General features: G+C 44.9%; 1 protein-coding gene across 2 annotated transcripts in view; it reads left to right on the top strand.

The window, feature by feature from the left end:
- LOC137542326 (medium-chain acyl-CoA ligase ACSF2, mitochondrial-like) overlaps positions 1–24,739 on the top strand; it is a 136,130-nt gene that overhangs the window by 60,386 nt on the left and 51,005 nt on the right. For both annotated transcript variants that reach the window (XM_068264152.1, XM_068264153.1), the window contains 3 exons: positions 10,969–11,097; positions 19,004–19,057; positions 21,505–21,623. In XM_068264152.1, the coding sequence (XP_068120253.1) occupies positions 10,969–11,097; positions 19,004–19,057; positions 21,505–21,623 (302 nt within the window). The remainder of the gene's footprint in view (positions 1–10,968; positions 11,098–19,003; positions 19,058–21,504; positions 21,624–24,739) is intronic.

The following is a 24,739-nucleotide window of genomic DNA, read 5'->3' as shown; positions in this document are numbered from 1 at the left end:
CAGAGTAAGCAGGAAATCCCGTACAGAACGGGATTTCCTGCTGGGCTTCCCCGGTTGCCATGGCGACGGGGCGGGATGACGTCATGGACATCGGGACGTCAGAGGGAATCCCGATCCACCCCTCAGCGCTGCCTGGCACTGATTGGCCAGGCTGCGCAGGGGTCTGGGGGGGGGGGGGCGGCACGGCGGGTAGCGGCGGCGATCGCGTACCACACGCAGCTAGCAAAGTGCTAGCTGCGTGAAGGGGAAAAGTGTTTTTGAAAATCGGCCCAGCGGGCCCTGAGAAATCCTCCTACGGGATAACCGGCAAGGAGGTTAAAGGACCTGCTGAGTTCATTTCAGTAATAGTCTTGTTAACTTAGGTGAGAATGTTGACGAGCACAAGGCTGGAGATCACTATGTCAGGCTGATTGGGTTAGAATGGCAGACTTGACATGTTCTTTAGGGTATTTAGGTAAGCGTTCAACTTTGCTTGTTCATCAACAGTTGATAAGATAAAAGGCCCCCCCCTTCGGGGACGGACTCACCAGACTGTGCGGCCTTCTGGGCCCGTTTGCGCCTCCGGGGTATAGGCCACCCCGCAGCCTCACTGGCAATCCACCGACTGTTGTTCCAGGTCTGTGTGGGCAAAAAATGCGCTCCACATAGCGTAAAAGTGTATAGGTTTATTAACCACTTAAGCCCTGAGTGTATTTTTACCTTATGGACCAGAGCAATTTTCACATTTCAGCGCTCCTCCCAATCATTTGCCAATAACATTACCACTACTTATCACAACAAAATGATCTGTATCTTGTTTTTTCTGCCACTAATTAGGCTTTCTTTGGGTGGTACCTTTTTGCTAAGAATTATTTTTTTCTAATGCATTTTAATGGGAATATTAAGAAAAAAAATAAAAAAAATCATTATTTCTCAGTTTTCAGCCATTACAGTTTTAAAATAATACATGCTTTCATAATTAAAACCCACGTATTTTATTTGCCCATTTGTCCTGGTTATTACACCATTTAAATTATCTTGCTATCACAATGTATGGCGCCAATATTTTATTTAGAAATAAAGGTGCAGGTTTTCATTTTTGCGTCTGTCACTATTTACAAGCCCATAATTTAAAAAAAATAACAGTAATATACCCTCCTGACATACATGTAAAAAAGTTCAGTCCCTAAGGTAAGTATTTATGTCGTTTTTTTTTTTTACTTTATTCTATTACATTTTCTAAATGCAAAAGTTTTATTTGGGCATTTAGGGGAGAGAGTGGTAGGTAAGGGGTTAATTTTAAATTATGTGCAGGTCTCTTTATTAAAGTAAATGATTGTAGGTGTAATTTTACTTTTTGGCCACAAGATGTCCTCAGTTATTAGCTTCCTGCGCATGCTTTTAGTACACAAACAGGAACTAATGCGTGTAAGTGTAAGTTACAGTGTTTACAAATGACCGCAGGCATTAATTGATGTGCGATCATGGACACGGGGAACTAGAAAAATGAATGGGAACTGCATTCCCATTCATTGATCTCCGGGCTAACATGTAGCAGTAAGAACTAGTGCATGAGCACGTGAGAGCATGCACAGTGGCGATTGTAGCAGAGTTACGAATATCTACTCCCCTGAGGCTTAGATGAAGTTTTTTAGGGGAGTAGATATACTGTACTGTAAACATTAAGTGGTTAAAATGTACAAAACTGAGCCACGGAGTGACGTTATTACGCACAGTGGCGGCTGAACGCGGCCAGTTTGTATGTGCGAGAGGCTCTTTTTGCACCAGTTAGCGGGCCCCTGGACTTATGCTCCTCATATGAGCGCAGTATCTGGGTGCTATTTGATTGTTAGACTTGACATGTTAAAGCAGAATATAACCCAGCATTTCAACTTTGCTCTAAAACATTATTTACAGCATATTATATGCAACCAGCATTCTTTTTTACTAGACCAGCATTGGAAGGGTTTCACACAGAGCTTTAAAGAGGAACTGTAACGACAAAACGGCCCCTGGGGGGTACTCACCTCGGGTGGGGGAAGCCTCAGGATCCTAATGAGGCTTCCCACGCCGTCCTGCGTCCCTCGGGGGTCTCGCTGTAGCCCTCCGTACAGCCGTGACGCAATATTTACCTTCCTGGCTCCTGCGCAGGCGCTCTGATGATCGCCGTCGGGTCTACTCTACTACGCAAGGGGCAAGTTTCCGGCGCCTGCGCAGTAGAGCGGACCCGACGGAGATCGGGTATTTCCGTCTATTTCGGTGCCGAAAGTCGCCACAGCGCCCCCGCTGGAGCCAGCAAAGGTAAATATTGAACTGACAGTCGGCACAGTCGCCGGCTGTTCGGAGGGCTGCGGCGAGACCCCCGTGGGACAGAGGACGGCGTGGGAAGCCTCATTAGGATCCGGAGGCTTCCCCCACCCGAGGTGAGTACCCCCCAGGGGAGGTTTTTGTTGTTACAGAGTCTCTTTAAAGTTCCGTGGAGAAAAATGCAGAGCATCCGAAGTTTAGATAGATACATTTAAGTAAACACAATGTAACAAGTGAGGAATGTGACTCACGCTCTCTCTCTGTGTCCGGGAGCTCCTGCACAGTCAGAGAATGAGTCACATTCCACACTTGTTACATTGTGTTTACTTAAATGTATCTGTCTAAACTTCGGATGTGTCTGCATTTCTCTCCACAGAACTTTAAAGCTCTGTGTGTAACCCTTCCAATGCTGGTCTAGTAAAAAAAAAAAAATGCTGGTTGCATATAATATGCTGTAAATAATGTTTTAGAGCAAAGTTAAAATGCTGGGTTATATTCCGCTTTAAGAGGGTGATGCTTGAAATCATTGATCTTCCATTGTTAACCATGGTGACAAGCAAAGAAACGCATGCAGCCATCATTGAGTTGCAGAAAAATGGCTTCACAGGCAAGGATGTTGTGGCTACTAAAATTGCACCTAAATCAACAATTTATAGGATCATTAAGAACTTAGAGGAAAGAGGTTCAATTCTTAAGAAGGCTTCAGGGCGTCCAAGAAAGTTCAGCAAGCGCCAGGATCGTGTCCTAAATAGGATTCAGCTGCGGGATCGGAGTGCAACCAGTGCAAAGGTTGATCAGGAATGGCAGCAGGCAGGTGTGAGCGCATTTGCACGCACAGTGAGGCAAAGACTTTTGGAAGATGGCCTGGTGTCAAGAACGGCAGCAAAAAAGCCACTTCTCTCCCCAAAAAACTTCAGGGACATATTGATCTTCTGCAGAAAGTATGGTGAATGGACTGCTGAGGACTGGGGCAAAGTCATATTCTCCGATGAAGCCCCTTTCCGATTGTTTGGGGCATCTGGATAAAGGCTTGTCCGGAGGAGAAGTTGAGCGCTACCATCGGTCCTGTGTCATGCCAACAGTAAAGCATCCTGAGACCATTTATGTGTGGGGTTGCTTCTCATCCAAGGAAGTGGGCTCATTCACAATTTTGCCAAAAAAACACAGCCATAAGTAAAGAATGGTACTAAAACACCCTCCAACAGCAACTTCTTCCAACAATCCAACAACAGTTTGGTGAAGAACAATGCATTTTCCAGCATGATGGAGCACCGTGTCACAAGGCAAAAGTGATAACTAAGTGGCTCGGGAACCAAAACATTGACATTTTGGGTCCATGGCCTGGAAACTCCCCAGGTCTTAATCCCTTTGACTTGTAAAAAATGTACAGAGGCACCAAAAGGATAAAATTTGCTAAAAAACGTTAAGTTCTGGAGGCGGTGGTGGACCAGCCTACCCAAAACAGACACGAAATCCTTATTTAATCCAACAGGGGACAATGTCCCTAATTTATCTATCCACATTACTTCACGTTTTTTAAGTAGGAGAACTCTGTCCCCTCCCCTTTGTTGCTTAGGAACATGGTCAATGGCCATGAATTTGAGGTCACTGTCTTTCTGTCCCATTGATCTCCAATGTCGTGGCACCGGTAGATCCGAGAATTTAGACCTGACAGAGCTCCTATGTTGTGCGATATCAGAATCAGAATCAATTTATTTTCGCCAAGTAAGTTTGCACCTACAAGGAATTTGTCTTGGCAGTTGCTTAACAAACACAAACAAAAACAATACAAGGACAGACAGTGTGAATATTACAAGTTAAGGACATTATAAGTATAGTGGCAGTAAGCAATGTGAGAATTGTTCATGTTTAGTTCTGTGCTGATTACTTTCAGTCCTAGCAGCTCTAACGTGGTTCAGCATTAAGTATGGCTACCGCTTGAGGAAAAAAACTGTTCCTGTGTCTAGAGGTTTTGGTAGCGATTGACCGGAATCTTACTCCTGAAGGCATGCGCTGGAAGATGGAGTGAGCTGGGTGAGAGGGGTCAGAGGCAATTTTGGTTGCTCTCTTTCTGCACCTGCTAGTGTAAAGATCCTGCAGGGAAGGTAAGCTACAGCCAATTATCCTTTCCGCTGATCGGATGATGCGCTGCAGCCTCCCCTTTTCTAATGCTGAGCAGGAGCCGAACCATACAGTCATAGATGATGTTATGGTTGATTCGATGATTGCAGTGTAGAACTGCACCATTAGATTTTGAGGTAGGCCAAACTTTTTCAGCTGCCGTAGATGGTACATTCTCTGTTGTGCTTTCTTGACAATAGTGGCAGTGTTGTTGTCCCATTTTAAGTCGTTTGAGATCGTGGACCCAAGAAACTTGAATGACTCTACCTGGGTTATTGTGGATCCATTTATGGTTAAGGGGAGGTGCTGGGGGGGGAGATCTCCTAAAGTCTATTCTCATCTCCATGGTTTTGAGAGCATTTAGTTCCAAGTTGTTGCTGCTGCACCAGGAGGAAAGCTGTCCCACCACATGCCTGTATGCAGACTCATCCCCGTTTTGAATAAGACCAACAACTGTTGTGTCGTCTGCAAACTTCAGAACCTTAACAGATGGATCTGTGGAGATGCAGTCATTGGTGTAAAGTGAGTACAGCAGTGGGGAAAGCACACAGCCCTGGGGTGCACCAGTACTGACTGTCAGAGAGCTTGATGTGAGTTTACCAAGTCTAACACGCTGTCTTCTGTCGGTTAAGAAGTCGGTTATCCATTTGCAGAGGGATTCAGGTATATGTAGCTGGGAGAGCTTGCTGTGCAGCAGTGATGGAATTATGGTATTAAATGCAGAGCTGAAATCTATAAATAAAATCCTGGTGTAGGTTCCTGGGGTGTCTAGATGCTGTAGTACATAATGCATACACATGTTCACGGCATCGTCTGCGGATCTGTTAGGCCTGTAGGCAAATTGCAAAGAGTCCAGCAGGGGATCTGTGATGGATTTCAGATAAGTCATTATCAGTTTTTCAAATGCTTTCATGACCAGTGATGTCAGCGCAACAGGCCTGTAATCATTTAAACATGCAGGTTTTGTTTTTTTTTGAATTGGTACAATAGTTGCGCTTTTAAAACAGGCAGGAACAATTGAGAGTTCTAGAGATGCTTTGAATATGTCTGTAAATACAGGCGCTAATTGGTCGGCACAGAGATTCAAGCATTTCGCAGACACAGCGTCTGGTCCCATTGCTTTCCTGGTGTTTTGTTTTTTAAAGAGTCTGTTTACATCTGATTGGCATATTGTTAGAGCATGCACATCTGGGGACAGGTCAATAGATTGTGTCTGGCCTCCTGTGTTGTGTAGTTGCTGAGGCACCGCAGGGGGTGGAGACGTTGGCTGGCAGGAAGAGTGTTCAGTTTGCCTGTGGCAGAGATGCAAATTGACTTGTTGTGTTTGGCTTTTGTTGGTAGTGTCAAACCTGCAATAAAATGTATTCAGCTCATTTACAAGCTGCAGGTTATGTAGTGAGGGGGGAGGAGATTTCCTCCTGTAGCTGGTAATTTCATGTAGAGATTTCCATATTGTGGATGAGTCGGCGTTAGAAAATTTTTCCTCGAGTTTTTGTGAATAATCTTTTTTTGCGGCGGTAATGGCTCTCTGCAGTTTGTATTTCGCAGCTTTGTAGAGGACTTTATCGCCTGTACGATATGCCCTTTCTTTATCGAGGCGCAGCTTCCTAAGATGTGATGTAAACCAGGGTTTATCGTTATTGTACCTGGTGCACTTTTTTGTGGGGATGCAGGACTCTTCACAAAAGGTAATATATGATGTCACAGCGTCAGTGTATTCATTTAGGTCACTGGAGGATTCTTTAAATAAATTCCAGTCAGTTAAATCAAAGCAGCTCTGCAGTTTTTTTACAGCTTCACTAGTCCATTTCTTAACTGTGGTCACTACAGGTTTGGCAGTTTTTAGTCTTTGGATGTATGTTGGGATAAGCTGTATAACAGCATGATCAGAGTTCCCCAAAGCTGCCCTGCTGACAGAGTGATACGAGTCCTTAGTCGTAGTGTAACAGTGATCAAGTGTCTTACCTTCTCTAGTTGCGCTTGTGACGTGTTGCCTGTATTTGGGGAGTTCTTTGGAAAGGTTAGCACTGTTGAAATCCCCTAGTATGATAAAAAAAAGAATCTGGGTACTCCCTTTCCACCTCAGTGATTTGATCTGCGAGATCTTGGAGCGCAGGCTGCATACATGTTTGTGGAGGGATGTACACAGCAGCCAAAATAAATGAAGAAAACTCACGGGGTGAATAGTAGGGTTTGCAGTTTATGAAGAGTGTTTCCAGCCCAGCCGAGCATGTCCTCTTAATAACTGTAACATCCATGCACCATCTATCATTAATATAGAAGCAGAGTCCTCCACCTTTGGTTTTGCCAGAAGTAAGTGGGTCCCGGTCAGATCTGTAGAGTGTAAATCCATTAATCGGCAGAGCGTTGTCTGGAATAAGCTCAGATAGCCAAGTCTCTGTGAAGCAAATAGCCGCAGAGAGATAAAAGTCCTTCTTTGTTCTGATCAGTAGTTGAAGCTCATCTAGTTTGTTGCATATGGACCTGACATTAGAGAGTATGATTCCAGGTAGTGGAGAGCGCAGTCCTCTGCGTCGAAAGCGAGTCTGGATCCCAGAGCGTTTGCCTCTTCTTCTAAGCCTCACTGCCTGGTTCAGCACTGTAGCTCCACTGGTCAGAATCCCCAGAAGATCAAGAGTAGATGAAATATCCAGAGGTAGATTATATTTAGCTAAGTTCCGAATGCTCAGTAGTAGTATATGGTCACGTACCTTTTGTGTGGTTTCACCCACATACGAAAGACCACAAGGGCAAAAAAGTAAATAAACATAGGAGCTCTGGCAGGTTAAGAAATGTCGGATCTGAAATCTATCAAAAAAGGTAGAGCCCTTCACCATGTGTTGGCATTCACTGCATGATAAACACGGGAATGACTCCATGCGTTTTGTTCCCAGAAATGATTCACTATGCTTTACTGTAGGCAGAAAGTCTGCTCGCACTAACCTCATACCAATAGTTTCATTACGTCTGTATGCTGGAATAGGAGGTGAGTGGAATTCCTGTATCTCAGGGTACGTGCTGCCAAGAATGTGCCAGTGTGTTTTGATACATGCCATAACTTTGCTTGAAAGTCCATGATACTGGCATACAAATGGCAGTTGTGGTCCCTTGTCCTTGTTGTTGTCTGTCCCAGAATCTGGGGGGATAATCTTGCCCAATTCTTCCTGTAACATTTCTTGAGGGTAGCCCGCTCTGATAGTTTGTCAACTATCTGCTGTCTCCTTTGCTTAATTACTGTATTATCGGAAACTATCCTCTCGACACGGAGCAATTGGCTCCTGGCTACGTAACGGAAGACAGCAGATGGATGAAAGCTACCAAAGCGGAGCAACTGATTGCGGTCGGTGGGCTTTTGATAAAAATCAGAGATAAAACATTGTTTGACCTCTTTATGGTGGTATCGAGAAATGTCATCTCCAACTGATCGTATGCGATCTCGAACAGCATGTTAGGATGAGTTGTTGAGTACTTCATGGAAGGCGATTCCCCCTCTAGGTGTACACACATTGCTTGATCACCACTGAATCTGGACACACGGAAACAGACATATCGATTTTGATGTTGAACTTTATACCTATGAGAAGTGTGAAACCAACACTATTTGCATTGATAGTGGGCGTATCCCACATGTTATGATGTCATTTCCTGCCATTGATTAGGACGGGCCTTTTGGGTATATATACTACCTGTATTTCATTTGTATTGTGGCATTGATAAAGGCTGGGGATGGCCGAAACGGTTTGCCTTGTATGATATTACGTTTGCTCAAATAAAAGAAGAGCGGTGTGCTGCAACTCCTCGTCTGTTGATTATCTATTCCTCTGAGTACTGGGCACCCCCAGTTGCTTGCACACACATACCTGTGGCTTGTGAGAGCTGTTGACTCCTCCAGGACTACCGTATATACTCGGATACAAGTCGACCCCCAAAATTTGACCCTCACAAGGTGGATTTTTCCAATTATTCAAGTATAAGTCTATAGGTAAGTCTATAGGTAAGCCAGCCAGGTATCTGCCCCCAGTATAGGTAGCCAGCATAGGTAGGCAGCCAGGTATAGTTGCCCCCAGTATAGGAAGGTAGCCAGTATAGTTGCCAGTAGCATAGGTAGGTAGCCAGTATAGTTGCCAGTAGCATAGGTAGGTAGCCAGTATAGTTGCCAGTAGCATAGGTAGGTAGCCAGTATAGTTGCCAGTAGCATAGGTAGGTAGCCAGTATAGTTGCCAGTAGCATAGGTAGGTAGCCAGTATAGTTGCCAGTAGCATAGGTAGGTAGCCAGTATAGTTGCCAGTAGCATAGGTAGGTAGCCAGTACAGTTGCCCCCATGTATAGGCTGCAGCGGTGGGGAGAGCGGGCATGGAGGCAAACATCTCACCTTCTATCCTCCATCTACTTCCTCTCCCAGGCATCCCATGCGTTGATACCAGCGTTTCCTGTGATGACATCATCACAGGAGACGCTGGTATCAGCACAAGGGGATGGGTAGTAAAGGAAAGTAGATGGAGGATAGAGGCTGTGGAAGGTGGGATGTTTGCCTCCATGTCCGCTCTCCCCGCCGCTGCAGCAGTCTCCTCTCACCATCCACCGCTGGGCGCAGTCTCCTCTCTTCTGCTCGCTTCTCCTCCACTCGCGCGGTAACTTCCGTTCCCGACGTCATGTGACATCGGCAGCCGGACCATCTCTTATATTTATTTATATATATATATATATATATATATATATATATATATATATATATATATATATATATATATATATATATATATATATATATATATATATATATATTTATATATATATATATATGCAATTTAGTTCCAAAGCAAGTTGGCATTTCAATAGTTTCTCTCACGCTCTTGCACTCACAGTAGCAGTTCTCTGTGTTAAGAAATCCCTTGAACCAGATACTGTATGGATTTTGGAAGTCTCCTCTTCAGTATAGGAGAATACACCACCGATCTGGACAGGAGATGCGGGATCCATCTAGTATAGCATGAAGCACGCTGACTCAGGGCAAAGAGTATATACCGTATATACTCGGGTATAAGTCGCAAAATTTAGGACTGATTCAAAGTACAAAAGTGGGGGGGGGGGTCAACTTATAGTCGCATAGTCCTAAATTTTGCGACTTACAGCCTTAGTGGGGTGAGGGTGTGTGTGCTATGGATGTGGGGTGTGTGTGTGTGGAGGGGTTACTCACCATCCATCGCTGGGCGCAGTGTCCTCTCTTTTCCTCTCTTCTCCCTCACTCGCGCGTCTACCCCCTTAAGAGATGGTCCGGCTCCCGATGTCACATGACGTCGGGAACGGAAGTTACCGCGTGAGTGGAGGAGAAGCGAGCAGAAGAGAGGAGACTGCGCCCAGCGGTGGATGGTGAGAGGAGACTGCTGCAGCGGCGGGGAGAGCGGACATGCTAAATTGCGCATATATATATATATATATATATATATATATATATATATATATATATATATATATATATATATATATATATATATATATATATATATATATATAATATATATATATATTATATGTATATATATTATAATTTTTTTTCTTTTTTTATGGCTGTCCCTGTTGCTATTATAAACACTCAAGTTTCCATGGCTAATGTCAATTCCTTACGTCTATGCCAAAAAAGAATCATATGATGAATAAATGAGTGGTTCCTCTTGCTTATAGTCATTTTGCGTTTTTGAATAATTTTCTTTTTCGTGGTGTGCCTGCTGTTGTTGACGGGGTCCTATATCTTCTAGGTGTTCTAAGAGTTATTGGAACTTTTAATAACAAGTTACTCTTGCTAATCTTTTGTTGGGGTGCAACAACTTTTGGAAAGGACAATGAACAACCTACTTGAGTGGAGGCCGGTTTCAGTTTTCCCCCCTCCCCGCCTATTACATAAGATGTACTAATCCAAAACTGTCAGATCTGTTGGCTTTTTACTGCCTACTGTAAGCAACAGCAACATAGAAAAAAAGTCAGTTATGGTGCATTTTAGGCCCATTTCACACTTGGGTGGTTTTATTGCGGCTCATTACCGTGTTCGCGTTGCAACGTGCATGTGCGGAAGTGTATTTTGTTAATACACTTTCCCACATTTCTTATTTCGGCCACAGGAAGTGAGTGCTAGAGAGCCAGAAGAGGGATTACTACGCATTAACTGCAGAGAAAAAGAAAATACAGTTACTGACAGTTGAGATAACAAGCTTCAGAAGACAGAGCTGTCTGCGACTTTGAAAGTCGTGGAGCTCAATGGCTCTTTTGCATAGAGAACTGGAGTTTCCTAACTCTTCCTGTACTGGAAACCATATTAGACTTATGTCTCTGCTCCTAATGTTATATTTCTTAGCTGTATTACACATGCAAATCATATCATAATTGATTTTTTTTTTCGCTTCAGTGTCTCTTTAAACCCTCAAGTTTACTTTTAGTATAAAAAGACCATGCTGTGAATAAATGTTAGCTTTTGGCAGATAAACAGACTGAGACTCTGTAGTGATGCAGGGCTGCAGGAAACACTGCTGTAGATTGAAATGCTATCTTCTTGCTTCTCATCCCCAGGTGGAGACTCTTGCCGCGGGGCTCCTGGCGCTGGGCCTGAAGAAGGGGGACCGCCTTGGCATGTGGGGGCCCAACAGCTATGAGTGGATCCTTATGCAATATGCCACAGCTCAAGCCGGGATCATTCTAGTGAGTGACACTTTTCCATGTTTTATTTATTACACTGCACTAAAGAGAACCAGTCTCACATAGTTGTATGTTATGACCAGAATGTGTTTTGAAAATGATTTTTTTTAATTCTCTTTATTTATAAAGCCCCAACATATTATGTAGTGCTGGACAATAAATGGCTTAATAGGCATAGATAATTAGAGGTATAATAATAGTTCAGTGCAAAAAGGTCCTCCAAAGTACCACAGTGCTTAAATTCAGCACGTAAGAGATAAAGAGGCTAACCAGCCCCTTACAACCCACATTGCAAGGTTGTCAGAGGGCGTTAATGCTGGCCATCCAGCTGCCGGTCATTCAGAAATGGATGCCACTTCAGTAGGTGAGGGACTCTGTCACTCCACCAACGATCCTCATAGCAGGCCTCTTTACTCCCCCTGGGGGACACCTGACGATTTTGTCTTGCAGAACCGTTTGGGTTTGAGACAAGCAGCGCCAGTTTATCATTGTACTGTTGGAGTTCCCTGTAACTAGGTTGGCTAGTCTTGTGTATGGGTTTTTGGCTAGGCACAGTATTTGTGCCCAGCTCCCTGGTGGCATAACCATATGTATACGTGTGTGTGTGGGGGGGGGGGGGGGGGTGTAAAGAGATTTACCAGAATCCTTTTACCATCGGGGAACAGCTTGCCATCCTGGTATTTAAAAAAATAAAAATTCTGCCAGGCTGGAAGGACCCCAGTAACACTTTCTATAGTACTGCTTAAGGGCTGGTTCAGACGGAGGCGTCGCGTTCGTCGGTGTCGCGGCGGCAATGCGTTCAGGCTTTCAGCAGCGTTCGCATTGAGTCCGGATGCGGTCGCGTTTTTTCTTCCCCTAGGGGAACATTACCCGTCGCGGTTATCCGCCCCTGGAAGCAACATGTAGCTTCCAGGGGCTCCTTGAACGCCAGTGAAAATCGGGACCCGAACGCCGCGTTCGTGTAAATGCGCGTAAAAGCTTGGTACAAACGCTCCCATTCACTTGAATGGTAGCGTTTAACGCCAAGCCCCGAACGCTGGCGGTAAACGCTGCACAAACGTCCGTCTGAACCAGCCCTAAAGGGACTCCGAGCAGTGCAGAAACTATGGAAAGATGCATATCATTTTTAAGCTCTCTTTCTCCTCTTTCCAATGATATATAAACCACCGCCCTACGCCTTTTAGTTTTCGCTATTTTCGCGATCGAAATTGCTGCGGCCGTGACTTCGATCGCGAAAATAGAGAAAACAAAAAGGCGTAGGGCGACGATTTAGGTGTCGCCAGAAAGAGGAGAAAGAGAGCTTTAAAATGATATCCATCTTTCCATAGTTATATTGTATTACACAGGGCGACTTTTTCTCAAAGTCAGCAGCTCCATTCAGCAAAAAAAGTCGTCCTGTGTAATACAATGTAACTATGGAAAGATGGATATCATTTTAAAGCTCCCTTTCGCCTCTTTCTGGCGACACCTAAATCGTCGCCCTACGCCTTTTTGTTTTCTCTATTTTCGCGATCGAAGCCGCGGCAATTTCGATCGCGAAAATAGCGAAAACTAAAAGGCGTAGGGCGGCGGTTTATATATCATTGGAAAGAGGAGAAAGAGAGCTTTAACCACTTGCCGACCGCGCACTCATACCGCGCGTCGGCAAAGTGGCAGCTGCAGGACCAGCGACGCAGTATTGCGTCGCCAGCTGCAGGCTGATTAATCAGGAAGCAGCCGCTCGCGCGAGCGGCTGCTTCCTGTCAATTCACGGCGGGGGGCTCCGTGAATAGCCTGCGGGCCGCCGATGGCGGCTCGCAGGCTAAATGTAAACACAAGCGGAAATAATCCGCTTTGTTTACATTGTACGGCGCTGCTGCGCAGCAGCGCCGTAAGGCAGATCGGCGATCCCCGGCCAATCAGCGGTCAGGGATCGCCGCCATGTGACAGGGGACGTCCTGTCACTGGCTGCACAGGACGGATAGCGTCCTGTGCAGCCCGGAACACCAGGGGGGCCAGGTAGGAGAGGGAGGGGGGGGGGATATTCGCCACGGAGGGGGGCTTTGAGGTGCCCCCCCCCCCCCGCAACACCGGCAGGCAGGAGCGATCAGACCCCCCCAGCACATCATCCCCATAGTGGGGGAAAAAGGGGGGCGATCTGATCGCTCTAGATGCACCCTGATCTGTGCTGGGGGCTGTAGAGCCCACCCAGCACAGATCACAAATAACAGCGCTGGTCCTTAAGGGGGGGTAAAGGGTGGGTCCTCAAGTGGTTAAAATGATATGCATCTTTCCATAGTTTCTGCACTGCTCGGAGTCCCTTTAAGTCCTTGTTACTGAAATCTAACTGGCACTCTAGACAACATGTAAAAAAAAAAAAACCTTTACTTGTGTACCTGTAATGTTAACTGAAGATTTTTTGTAGCTTTGCTTGTCTGCTATTTCTTGTATTTACAGTACCTTCAGAGGTTGCCGAGGAGTACAGCTGCACTTCCAGTGTTAGCATGACAATGGGAATGAGCTATTGTAAATTCATACTTTCTGGATCATTGGAGAAAAGAAACAAGTTCCATCAGGCACTGCAGTTAATTCCTATTTATTCGTGTTTTCAGTGTGATTTAAATCACAGTATGTGAGATTCTTGCATTCAAAAGGCAGGTGCATAAGTCATAAGCATAACTTGTGCTATGATGACAGCGTCAAAATTATGCATGAGGTAGATGTCCTACCATATCAGAGGGTGGTGGGTGCAGGGCAAAAACGATAGCCTAATGCCCGTTTTGCACGGCGGTGCTTTTTCCGAGGCTGATCCACTTGTCTGTTATCTCCTGCCTCTAGTGATAGGACTGTATATCTCATAGTGCCGGTAGAACCTACACTCTCAGAATTCATACTTTCTATTGTAATCTGATAGCCATCATGACTGCAGACTGACACCGTTAGAAGTTAAGTATTATGTAGGCCTCAGTGATTTGGACTGAGTTAGTCAAAAGGCTTGGGGTGCAGACTTGCCCTTTAAAGAGAGTTTCTCCTAGAGAGAAAATCTACAGTTCTGACTGTCAGCAGAACTAGGACATACCAAGAAGATGTTCCTAGTACAAGGTCTTAGGCCTACACTGCCCCAGACAGATAGACTACAGGAACAATCAACATAGGCCATATTTACCAAACATAACATTCTTGTATGTAGGTTATAGACCGAGTTGAATATTAATTAAGTAGGTGTGTATCATGACATTACAACGGGTCTGAGCCAATTATAGGTTTGGAGGGAGGGCTCAGATGATGTCACATTTAACTCTTCGGTGACCGGTATTAAAAGGGGGTCACAAGCTGAGGAGAGACACTTTTGCTTCTCTCTCCTGGCTTTCTCCAACCCTTGACTTCTATCCAATGATAAAATCTCAAAACACTGCGCTGATATAAATTTACAGGGTGGTAAACACTCGGTGGTGCGCTGCTATATAATTCCTAAAGTCCAATATTGTGCAAATTAGCTGCGCTCATAAAAGTCCCAACAGAGATTTCTTGTGTGCAGCTGGTATTCAGGTTTACTCTCCGCTTCCACCCAGGGAGGGTACCGTGCCCACTTCGGTAAGAAACCACCACCACACCCCACGCAGTGGCCACTCACCGCTATGTAATGACCCTCAGTCAAGTGGGTCTTCAGCGCCTATGGGGTCATCTGGCCGCCCCCTGCCTTTCACCGGAAACCTTCTCCCGAAATCCAAACTGCTGTCTGTTGGTCTTTTAATCACCTCAAAAAAGACATACCAGAGCTCCCATAGCGTAAAATTGTTAAATACTTTTAATTATAAAAAAAGATTGCACACTCACAAGCTAGGCTGAGGTTGTTCACATAGAGTTTTTTTACGCTATGGGAGCTCTGGTATGTCTTTTTTTGAGGTGATTAAAAGACCAACAGACAGCAGTTTGGATTTCGGGAGAAGGTTTCCGGTGAAAGGCAGGGGGCGGCCAGATGACCCCATAGGCGCTGAAGACCCACTTGACTGAGGGTCATTACATAGCGGTGAGTGGCCACTGCGTGGGGTGTGGTGGTGGTTTCTTACCGAAGTGGGCACGGTACCCTCCCTGGGTGGAAGCGGAGAGTAAACCTGAATACCAGCTGCACACAAGAAATCTCTGTTGGGACTTGTATGAGCGCAGCTAATTTGCACAATATTCTATCCAATGATGTTGTGTCATATTCTATAACTGATGCTGTACATACTTAGTTTAGATGTAACTTAGTATAGAAAGAAGATACCCTGCTTATCATTCATTAGGAAGGTAATCAAGAAGCTGTAACGCAACAGACTTACTACAGAAGAATCTGCTTTGCTAAGATGTACCGAACTGTATCTGTATATCTGTTTACTGAATAAACACTTTGGAACTTGGAAGCCGCCTAAAGAAGTTCTATCTCCTATGCGGTTTTGCTGTGATGAGTCTTGTTTGCAGGTCTTACTAATGAGTTGCTGGTGCCAGAATAAAGGTGTGTTGTTGTCGAGAGCAGGATATAGTTTCTTACAGACACCAGCCATCATGAGCTATGAAAATAGATGCAAGGAAAATTAGCAAAATGGAGTAGCCAATGAGAATCCTTCTGAAACCTAATTGGTAACTCCAAGCAACTGCTCCACTTTATCTCCCAGTTTATGTCCTCCTCACTTGATAAATCCGTCCCAGTGTTCCTAGTTGGGTATTAGGACTTGAAAGTTACCACTAGGATTCATGAGAAGTGTAGTCCCAGATTCAGCTATCGGGAATATATGAAAGGTCAAGTCAAAGTCGTCATAGGTTAACCTGCAGCTGCTTGACTTGCTGCTGCCCCTGCTTACCTCACCACTGATCTTGCCGTGACAGCCACATCTCCGCTGATCTTATGGTCTTGAATGGCTCCATGCTTGTCAATGAGATGCAAATAGTTCCAAGTTGATGCATGATTATGACATTTATGCATTTTAAAAATGGACCAGTTAAATGACAACACAGTAGATTTTAATTGGTCCATTTTCAAACTGCATTAATCTTCATAAACCTGCATCAACCTGGACCTATTTGCCTGTCATTGACCATGCGGTCTGGAAGAGGATCTTCAGCATTTGGTAAATGCACGCCACCTAGTGGAATTCTTCTGAAACTCCAGGACTAGATCATGCCAGTTTCCTCTCCCTTGGATAATAACCTATATCAATTTGCTGTCCTAAAACAGATGGTATTGGCAAATCATTTAGGTTTATGTGAGCAAGACGAAACTCAGATGATGCAACACTTCTGCTCACTGAGTGGATATACATATTGTTACCTAATGCCCTTAAAACGCCAGGTGTAATATATCCAGAACCACTGGCACGCGCTTCCACAACTAGCTTACAAGCCTGTTGGTTTTACCGAGCCATGCTAACCCAAGATTTATACAGTAACTGGTTCAGGCTACACTGGCCTTCATCAGTGCAAGGCATGGATTAATATGTGGTTCTGGTTCCCCAAGTTATAACTGGTAAATTTTGAATTATGAAGGTTCTACATTTACAGAGGCTCAGGTCCGTTCCACTGTGCCAAGCAATGGGTGTGTTCACTGCCTCCCGAGGCTCTAGTTTGTTACTGACTCTAATGCTGACTTCCTGTTAACGACCCCATCTTGCCTACAAGATATTTGCATTCTACTAGCTGTGTGTCCTGATTCAGGCTTGTCTGTTAAGCCTCATACACATGCCTGACTTAGTGGTCTGAAACTCTAACATAACATTCATTAAAAATGTGTTTTTCTACTTTTTATTACCCATACATTTACCATATTTGCTTTTGTGCACAAATAATATTGTCCATTTAGAAATGACAAGTTCCCAAAGTACAGTTTATCTGCTCTAAAAGCTGCCATTGCATTTTATTACATAGCCGCTGTATTAATATCTTAAAATCTTCTAGTGAGCTGTTCTGAACTGTGTGCATGCTTGAAGCAGAGAGCGCTACTTTTCAGTTGAAACACACAATGAAACATCTGAGAAATGTAAACAAAACAACTCTTATCTCCACTTCAGATCGGATCTTAAGCTGAAGGGGATTTTCATGGCAGGACAAAGTGCTCTGTTTAACTGTTTGAATGCTGTTCTGCTACAATTTTTTGTTTGTAGTAGTAAGTAGGTTTAAGGCTATAAGGAATGTTTTAGAGCAAAAAAAGAAATGCTGAGTTTAACCCCTGGCGTTAAATTTCCCCAGGATTTCTGTGCAAAAAGTGATCCAATTAATTTTCATAACTTTTTTTTTTTTTTCCTGTAACTTGCCAACATGTGTCAAGCAAGGGTCTAGTATACAGTGCAGGAGAGTATGGACGTGTATGCATGTCAGTACTGTTCACAAAATGTTTTGTATTGATGTGTATAACCGTCAATACCACTAGAGAGGTTAAGTCAGCTAAGGCGGGCGAGAACGGCCACCTAAGCCGACATCAGGTGTGAGTACATCACTAAATGCCCAACCCACAAGTGATCTACCAGCGACGCCGATTCCCCCACCGACCCCATGTACATCACTAAATGCCCAACGACGCCGATTCCCCCACCGACCCCATTGTTTGCGCAACTCCCTTGCCTGACGTTTCTGACGGCACCCCCCCCCCCCTACCGCATAGCAATACAGCGCGTTGGCCCAGCGATGACGCCTAAGGGGTATGGGTGACATGCGTTGAGGGTGTGTACAAGCCCTTAATTATCTGTGGTCTGTTGCCTGTCCTGGTCCTGGCTTGTCTATTGAGTATCCATTGTCAGCCCGCCTTGTTCTTGCACTCTTTATTCACTCTATCACGCCTGCCCTGACCTCTAGCATATTCTGCAGTGATTACTTTGCCTCTCATTCCTTGACTGTACACCTGTTTTTTCTGCCATCAGCTGTTGCCAGATTGCACTGATCACATAGGAGAAGCTTTATAAACCCTGCACAAAAGGTGCGGTCCTGATATTGGGCATCACATTGGACAGCCTCACGGGTGCTTTAAACCTGACACTGAGCATATGTTTGCAAGTACAGAACAGTTGTATAATAGAAAAAATGACTATTCTAAACAGGTAAGATTACCTTTTCAGCTTAAGAGGGGAAAACAGCTTTTTGCAAAAGGTTGTTTGTGATAGGTTAATGGTTAAGACTTTCTTAACATAACTGGTTGAAAGAGGCGCCCTGGTGGTTTATAAAAGCACTTAAAATCAGTATAAAATCGACAAAATATTTTGAGGTGGCTTACCTCAAAGAACCAAAAATCCTTGATGAAAACAAGAGATTTTATTAGTAGCACAGGCAACGCGTTTCACGGGTCTGAGCCCGCTTCCTCAGGCCAAATAACAGTGCCAAACTACAAAGATATGGTCAGCATAGGGAGCCTCTATGCTGACCATATCTTTGTAGTCTCTTGTTTTCATCAAGGATTTTTGGTTCTTTGAGGTAAGCCACCTCAAAATATTTTGTCGATTTTATACTGATTTTAAGTGCTTTTATAAACCACCAGGGCGCCTCTTTCAACCAATTGTGCATTCCATACCCCCATACCTTATGGTCTGAGGGGTTGAGACAGAATACACGTGGGTAACCACGGTAGAAATCTGTCTCCCTTCCTTTTCCAAGGAGAGCGACTGCATCCAGATCCCTAGGGGTCACCCCGAGTGGAGTCGGGTTCATTGTCTTCACCTGCTTCCTGTGGTCGGTTGCCCCACTGCAACCCACCTTTGTGAGTAGTCTTGTTTCCATTCTCTATATCCAATTCTTCCTTTGACATATTACACTATTGGGCTCCTGTCCTTGTCTCCTGTGTTTTTTTCCCTAGAGGGTGCATAGACACCCAAACCCAACCACGTTCTTAACATAACACAAGTTGTATTTAGTGAGTCTGAGGTTCCTGTGACACATGCTGATCCTAATCTTTGTGTTTAACAAACAGGTGTCAGTCAATCCAGGATATCAAGCGTCTGAACTGGAGTATGTACTCAATAAGGTAAAGTAGAGAATTCACTCTCTTCAGACTTTGGCCTCAATTCACTAAGCTTATCTCCTGTCTTTAATAACTTTCTAGAGTGGTCACCATGGTGATGAGGCGTGTCGTATTCAGGAAACCTTTTACCTCAGGAAAACCTAAAGTTAAGGCCTGGTTCACATTAGCATTCGCTGTCCGGATTCGTCTAATCGGATCCGGACCATATATTGTACAAACGGAACGGACGTTCCGCATAGCAATGCAAAGTCTATGCGGCCGTTCACACGCGTCCGTTCCGTACGGAACGGAGCCGGATCGGATCCGGACTCCAGACACTTTTCCAACATGCTCTATTTATGGGTCCGGATCATCCGGCCGACGCACCAGGACCGGAGCCTGACTGCACGATCCGTGCATAGAAACCAATGGGAAACTGAAAGCACAGAACACACTGGCTATAAAAACCTGACGTTCTACCCCACTTCCTATGCGTTTTGTAGCGGCCATTTTGGATGAGGACACATGGGCCCAGCATTTCTGGAGTGGAGCAGCAGTGACTTTGTGCTGGAGCTGTTTGGCAGTATGTCGGACGTGGAGGTGAGGCCCTACACAGCGGAGGACCTGATTCTACATGTGCACCTTCTGCTGACCTCCCAGACCCCAACAATATTTATATAATTTGTATTTCTTTTACCAAACGGATCCGGATCGCAGCCGTATCAATGTGTATGCAAACGGACCGGATCCGGATCGGAACCGTACGGTTCCGATCCGGATTCGGTGCGGTCATCCGGTCCGTTCTTTACAGAAACGCAAGTGTGAACGGGGCCTACCTCTTCTGTCTTTAAGTTAACTCTTCAATACTTAAAACAACTCCAGAGTTAAAGACAGGTTGTTTATTAACTGCGTGTGAAAACAACTACAGAGGTAACTTAAGGAATGAAGAGATAAGATAACTCTCTTACTGTGTGGAGGTAAGTTATCTCTTGCCTTATTATCTCCAGCATGATCTTAGTGAATTGAGGCCATTGGCCTCAATTCACTAAGATCAGGTTGGAGATAAGGCAAGAGAAAACTTGCCACCACACAGTGAGAGAGTTATCTTCTCTCTTCATTCCTTATGTTACCTCCTCTGTAGTTAATTTACCTCCTCTGTTGTTGTTTTCACATGCAATTAACAGCCTGTCTTTAACTCTGGAGTTATTTCAAGGATTGGAGAGTTAACTTAAAGACAGAAGAGTTAACTTTAGGCTTACCTGAGGTAAAATGTTTCCTGAATACTACATGCCTTATCACCATGGTAACAACTCTAGAAACGTTATTAAAGACAGGAGATAAGCTTAGTGAATTGAGGCCATTGTCCTTTACATTTCTTAAAGCAGGATTTTCAGCCATAAAATAATATTCCATTTACCCACTGCTGTTTATTATGCAGTTTGCAACCTGACCTGCATTGCAAGCATTCCAATAAAATCATAAATGTTTCAGTTGTAATGAATGTTCTCAGTCAGCCTGGCTGTTTGATACATTGCGGAGGAGAGGGAAGCTTTTTATCTCCCCTCCCACATTCCTGCTCCTCACCGATTGGCTGAGGGTAGCTCAGTGTCACATGAGGCTGAGAAGGGAAATACATCTCACCCATCTGCAGAAGCTGTTGAAATAAGACCTACGCTGTGCTCAAATATGTTTACAGAAAAAGACAGATATGACCGTGCAGTTTGTAGAAGAAAATTACATCAGGATTGGCTTTAGTCAGAGGTAGTCAAGATGAAAAATGCCTGAATAGTTATCATTTGGTGTTCCGGTTCTTGAGGATTTTATAGAACAGGATGAATGCACTCATGCTTAGGTGTTCAAACAAAAACTTAGCTCACTTTAACAACATGACAATATGCCTGGTTAGAATTTGCTGTCCGTTACTTTTAAGCATGGTACACACTTACAATTTTCATTTGGCCAAATTTGCCACTCACATGTGCCTTCCCCCACCTGGCAGAGTAGGCAGCAGTGAGGTTTCACAGATACCTGTCTGGACGGGTGGATCGGCTTCTCTTCCTCCACGTCTTCTTGGTTTTGATCACATGATATGGCATGTGATCAGGAGACAATAGCAGCATTACAGCGCCACGTGGAGCAGGAGTGATGAGAGTCTCTTCCATCACCCGCTGGCACTGTAACACTGACACGGTATCCTGGATCCCGATCACATCCTATCATGTAATCGGGACCCAGAAGACCCGCCGGATGTTCAGACCCACCAGTGGAGATAGAGAAGAAGCAGTCTGCAACAGGTAACTTTGACCACTCCCTGCAGCCCGCTCGCTTGGCTGCACTAAACCAGATTTTTTTTTTTTCTTAGCGGACTTTACATTTGCTTTCATACCGTTTGCTGCACATATCGGCTGTATGTTTTTGTGCCCATTTTCTTTCTTTGTATTCTCATATCTTCCTCTGCTTTCCTTGCTTAGGTTGGCTGCTCTGCCCTGGTGTTCCCAAGTCAGTTAAAAACCCAGAGATACTATGAAATTCTTAGGAAGGTTTGTCCAGAGATTGATCATTCGCCAGCAGGGGGCATCAAAAGCAAATTGTAAGTGTACCCTGTGTTTTTTGTTTTTTTGTTTAAAACCTTAATGGGAGTGAATGAGGTGATGAGGGATAGGGGATGGGAGGGTGATAGATGAGAACATGGCAGTAATCCTGCCTCTTTTGTTTGAAAATTTGACTGTAGCTTAAAGTCATTGGTATGCAGGGCCAGCACTACCGTGAAGCAGAACGGATCACGTGATTCAGGGCAGCAGACTGTAGGGGGCAGCATCAGCTTTACACTCAGCTGATCTTTTTCAATCTCTCCCTTTGCTCTGCTGCTTCTGTGTGACTCATGGAGTACAGATCTTGCCTGCTGTGCGTCTGTGTGTGCTGGCACGCCCCTTAATTAAATATTCACCGCTCTTTGCCAGCTCCGCCTCCTCTGCAGGTGGTGTTTTGCCTTCTGGTTTCCCAGGTACATATAAGCTGCAGCGCGTGTGTGCGCAAGCTGCTCCAGTCAGCTACTTACACATCCGCACTAAGCCATACACCCACTCACTCACCTATCAGATATACATGTGTGTGGATGTGTGTGTGTGGGGGGGGAGGGGGGAGGAAGTACTCCATCCTTACAAGATTGTTTCAGGCAGCAAAATGTTTATGACCTGTCCTGTAGGTATGTGGATCAGGCATGCGCATACTTCCGTGCTTAGCTTAGGTAGTTTTGCCTCAAGTCAGGTGGGCATTAACAAATCCATTCAATTAAAAAGCAAAATTAATGAAACCAGTTTATCCATACATGGGATAAAACCAATACAGACTCTCACCGGAGGTCCCATGTCACAGGGCTTCCCTCAAATAAAATGTGCCCTGTGAAACACTAATTCACAAGTTTATGGGACTGCTTGTGTCTTGCCCTTTTTCGTCCGGTTTCGTGATTCTTGCGTATTTAGGGCTTCTGTTCCATTACCGAGCAGCTTGGTAGGCAGCAATCTCCATCTTTCTAGCTCACTGTCAGTTGTAGATCCAACGTCTCCGCTCATTAAAGGGGCACTATGGTGAAAAATTGTAAAATTTTAAAGAAGTACGTTTTTTCCAGAGTAAACTAATCTACTCCCCATCATCATGAAAGTATTCAAGAAGCTAGTGCTGGCCCACCTGAAGCACTCCACCAGCTCCCTCCTCGAACCACACCAGTTTGCCTACAGGGAAAACCGATCAGTAGACGATGCCATCAATGTCAGCCTGGAATACATCTCGTAACATCTCGACAGACCAGGGGCCCATGCCAGGGTCCTATTCCTGGACTTCAGCTCACCCTTCAACACCATCTGTCCGGACATTCTGATCGACAACCTTGCACATCTTGGGGCAGACTCCCTCCTCTGCAGGTGGGTAAAGGACTTTCTCTCCAACAGAACACAACGGGTCAAGCTTGGCAGTCGCATCTCCAGCGAGAGAACCACCAACGTTTGTGCACCGCAGGGATGCATGCTGTCTCCACTCCTGTTCTCTCTGTATACTAACAACTGCACCTCGGCCTCTGACTCTGTCAAAGTTATCAAATTTGCAGACACCACGCTTATCGGCCTCATCGACAGAAACAGGGGGGACGCTTATCGAAATGAAGTTACGAAGATCTCGTTCTCAATACTGCAAAGACCTTGGAACTGATCGTGGACTTCCGAAAACTCCACCCTGCACCCCTACCTGTGTTCATCAATGGGTCCGAGGTCTCCAGAGTTCAAAGTGTACGGTTCCTAGGCACAACCTTAACAAGCGACCTCAAATGGGGACAGAACACTACCAGAACTCAGAAGAAAGCACAGCAGCGGTTATTCTTCCTACTCCAATTGAAGAAATTCGGCATGTCACGGAAACTGCTTACCAGCTTTTACACCGCGACCATCGACTCCATCCTCTGCTGGTCCATCATCGTCTGGTATGAAGGAGCAACCGCCAAAGACAGATACAAACTCCACAGAGTAATAAATGCAGCAGAAAAGATCATCGGCGCCCACCTGCCCTCGCTAGATCTCCTCTACTCCACGAGGATGAAGACAAGGGCCTCCAAGATCTTATTCGACCCCTCCCACCCGGGCAGATGCTACTTCGAGACCCTTCCACTGGGACGCTGTTTCAGATCCATCCCCTCCAAAACCACTAGGTGCATGAACACCTTCTTCCCCCAAGCAGTTCTCCTGTTGAACTCACTGAACTCAGGACGCTCTGGCCCCCAGAGCAACCCTCTCTCACAGCAGTAAACTCTGACTAGAAACATGGACTGTCACATCTGTAAACTCTGACCTCCCAAGACTCTAATCGTTGCTCTATACGTTTGTTGTTGTATGTTCCTGAACTGCCATTTGCTCTATACGTTTGTTGTTATATGTTCCTGAACTGCCATTTGCTCTATACGTTTGTTGTTATATGTTCCTGAACTGCCATGCCATGTGAACCACAAGCAATTCCGGGCACACCTAGCCGTGTGCTTGGCGATAATAAAGATGATTATAATTCTAAAATGAGCCATAAATTACTTTTCTCCTATGTTGCTGTCACTTACAGTAGGTAGTAGAAATCTGACAGAAGTGACAGATTTTGGACTAGTCCATTTCTTCATATGGGATTCTCAGCAAGGCTTTTATTGTTTATAAAGTTATTCCCTAAAAAGGATTTAAACAATGATGCTGGCCAGCTTCCCTGCTCGCTACACAGTTTTTTGGCAGTTGGACGGAGCAACTGCCATTCACTAAGTGCTTTTGAAAATAAATAAATCCCTGAGAATCCCCTATGAAGAGAACGACTAGTCCAAAACCTGTCACTTCTGTCAGATTTCTACTACCTAGTGTAAGTGACAGCAACATAGGAGAAAAGTAATTTATGGCTCATTTTACTCTGGAAACAACGTACTTCTTATTTGTGTATGTTTGCACATATTTTAACCACTTTCCCCACCACTACAGTATATCTACGTCAGCTGTGGCACCCTCCAAGCCACAGCGACGTAGATATACTGACCTGGGTGCAGCCCTGCTGTGCAGGAACAGGTGCGCTTCAGAGCGCACCCCCCGGGCACTGTCAGCTGCCTTACTAATTGGCAAAAGGGAACATGTTCCCTTGTAGCCAATTAGTGACCCCCCCGCGGATGAACGATCATCGCTGTAGCAAACAGCG

Source organism: Hyperolius riggenbachi, chromosome 12, assembly GCF_040937935.1.
Source record: "Hyperolius riggenbachi isolate aHypRig1 chromosome 12, aHypRig1.pri, whole genome shotgun sequence".
Taxonomy (NCBI): Eukaryota; Metazoa; Chordata; class Amphibia; order Anura; family Hyperoliidae; genus Hyperolius; species Hyperolius riggenbachi.
This window is presented reverse-complemented; position numbering and strand designations above follow the sequence as displayed.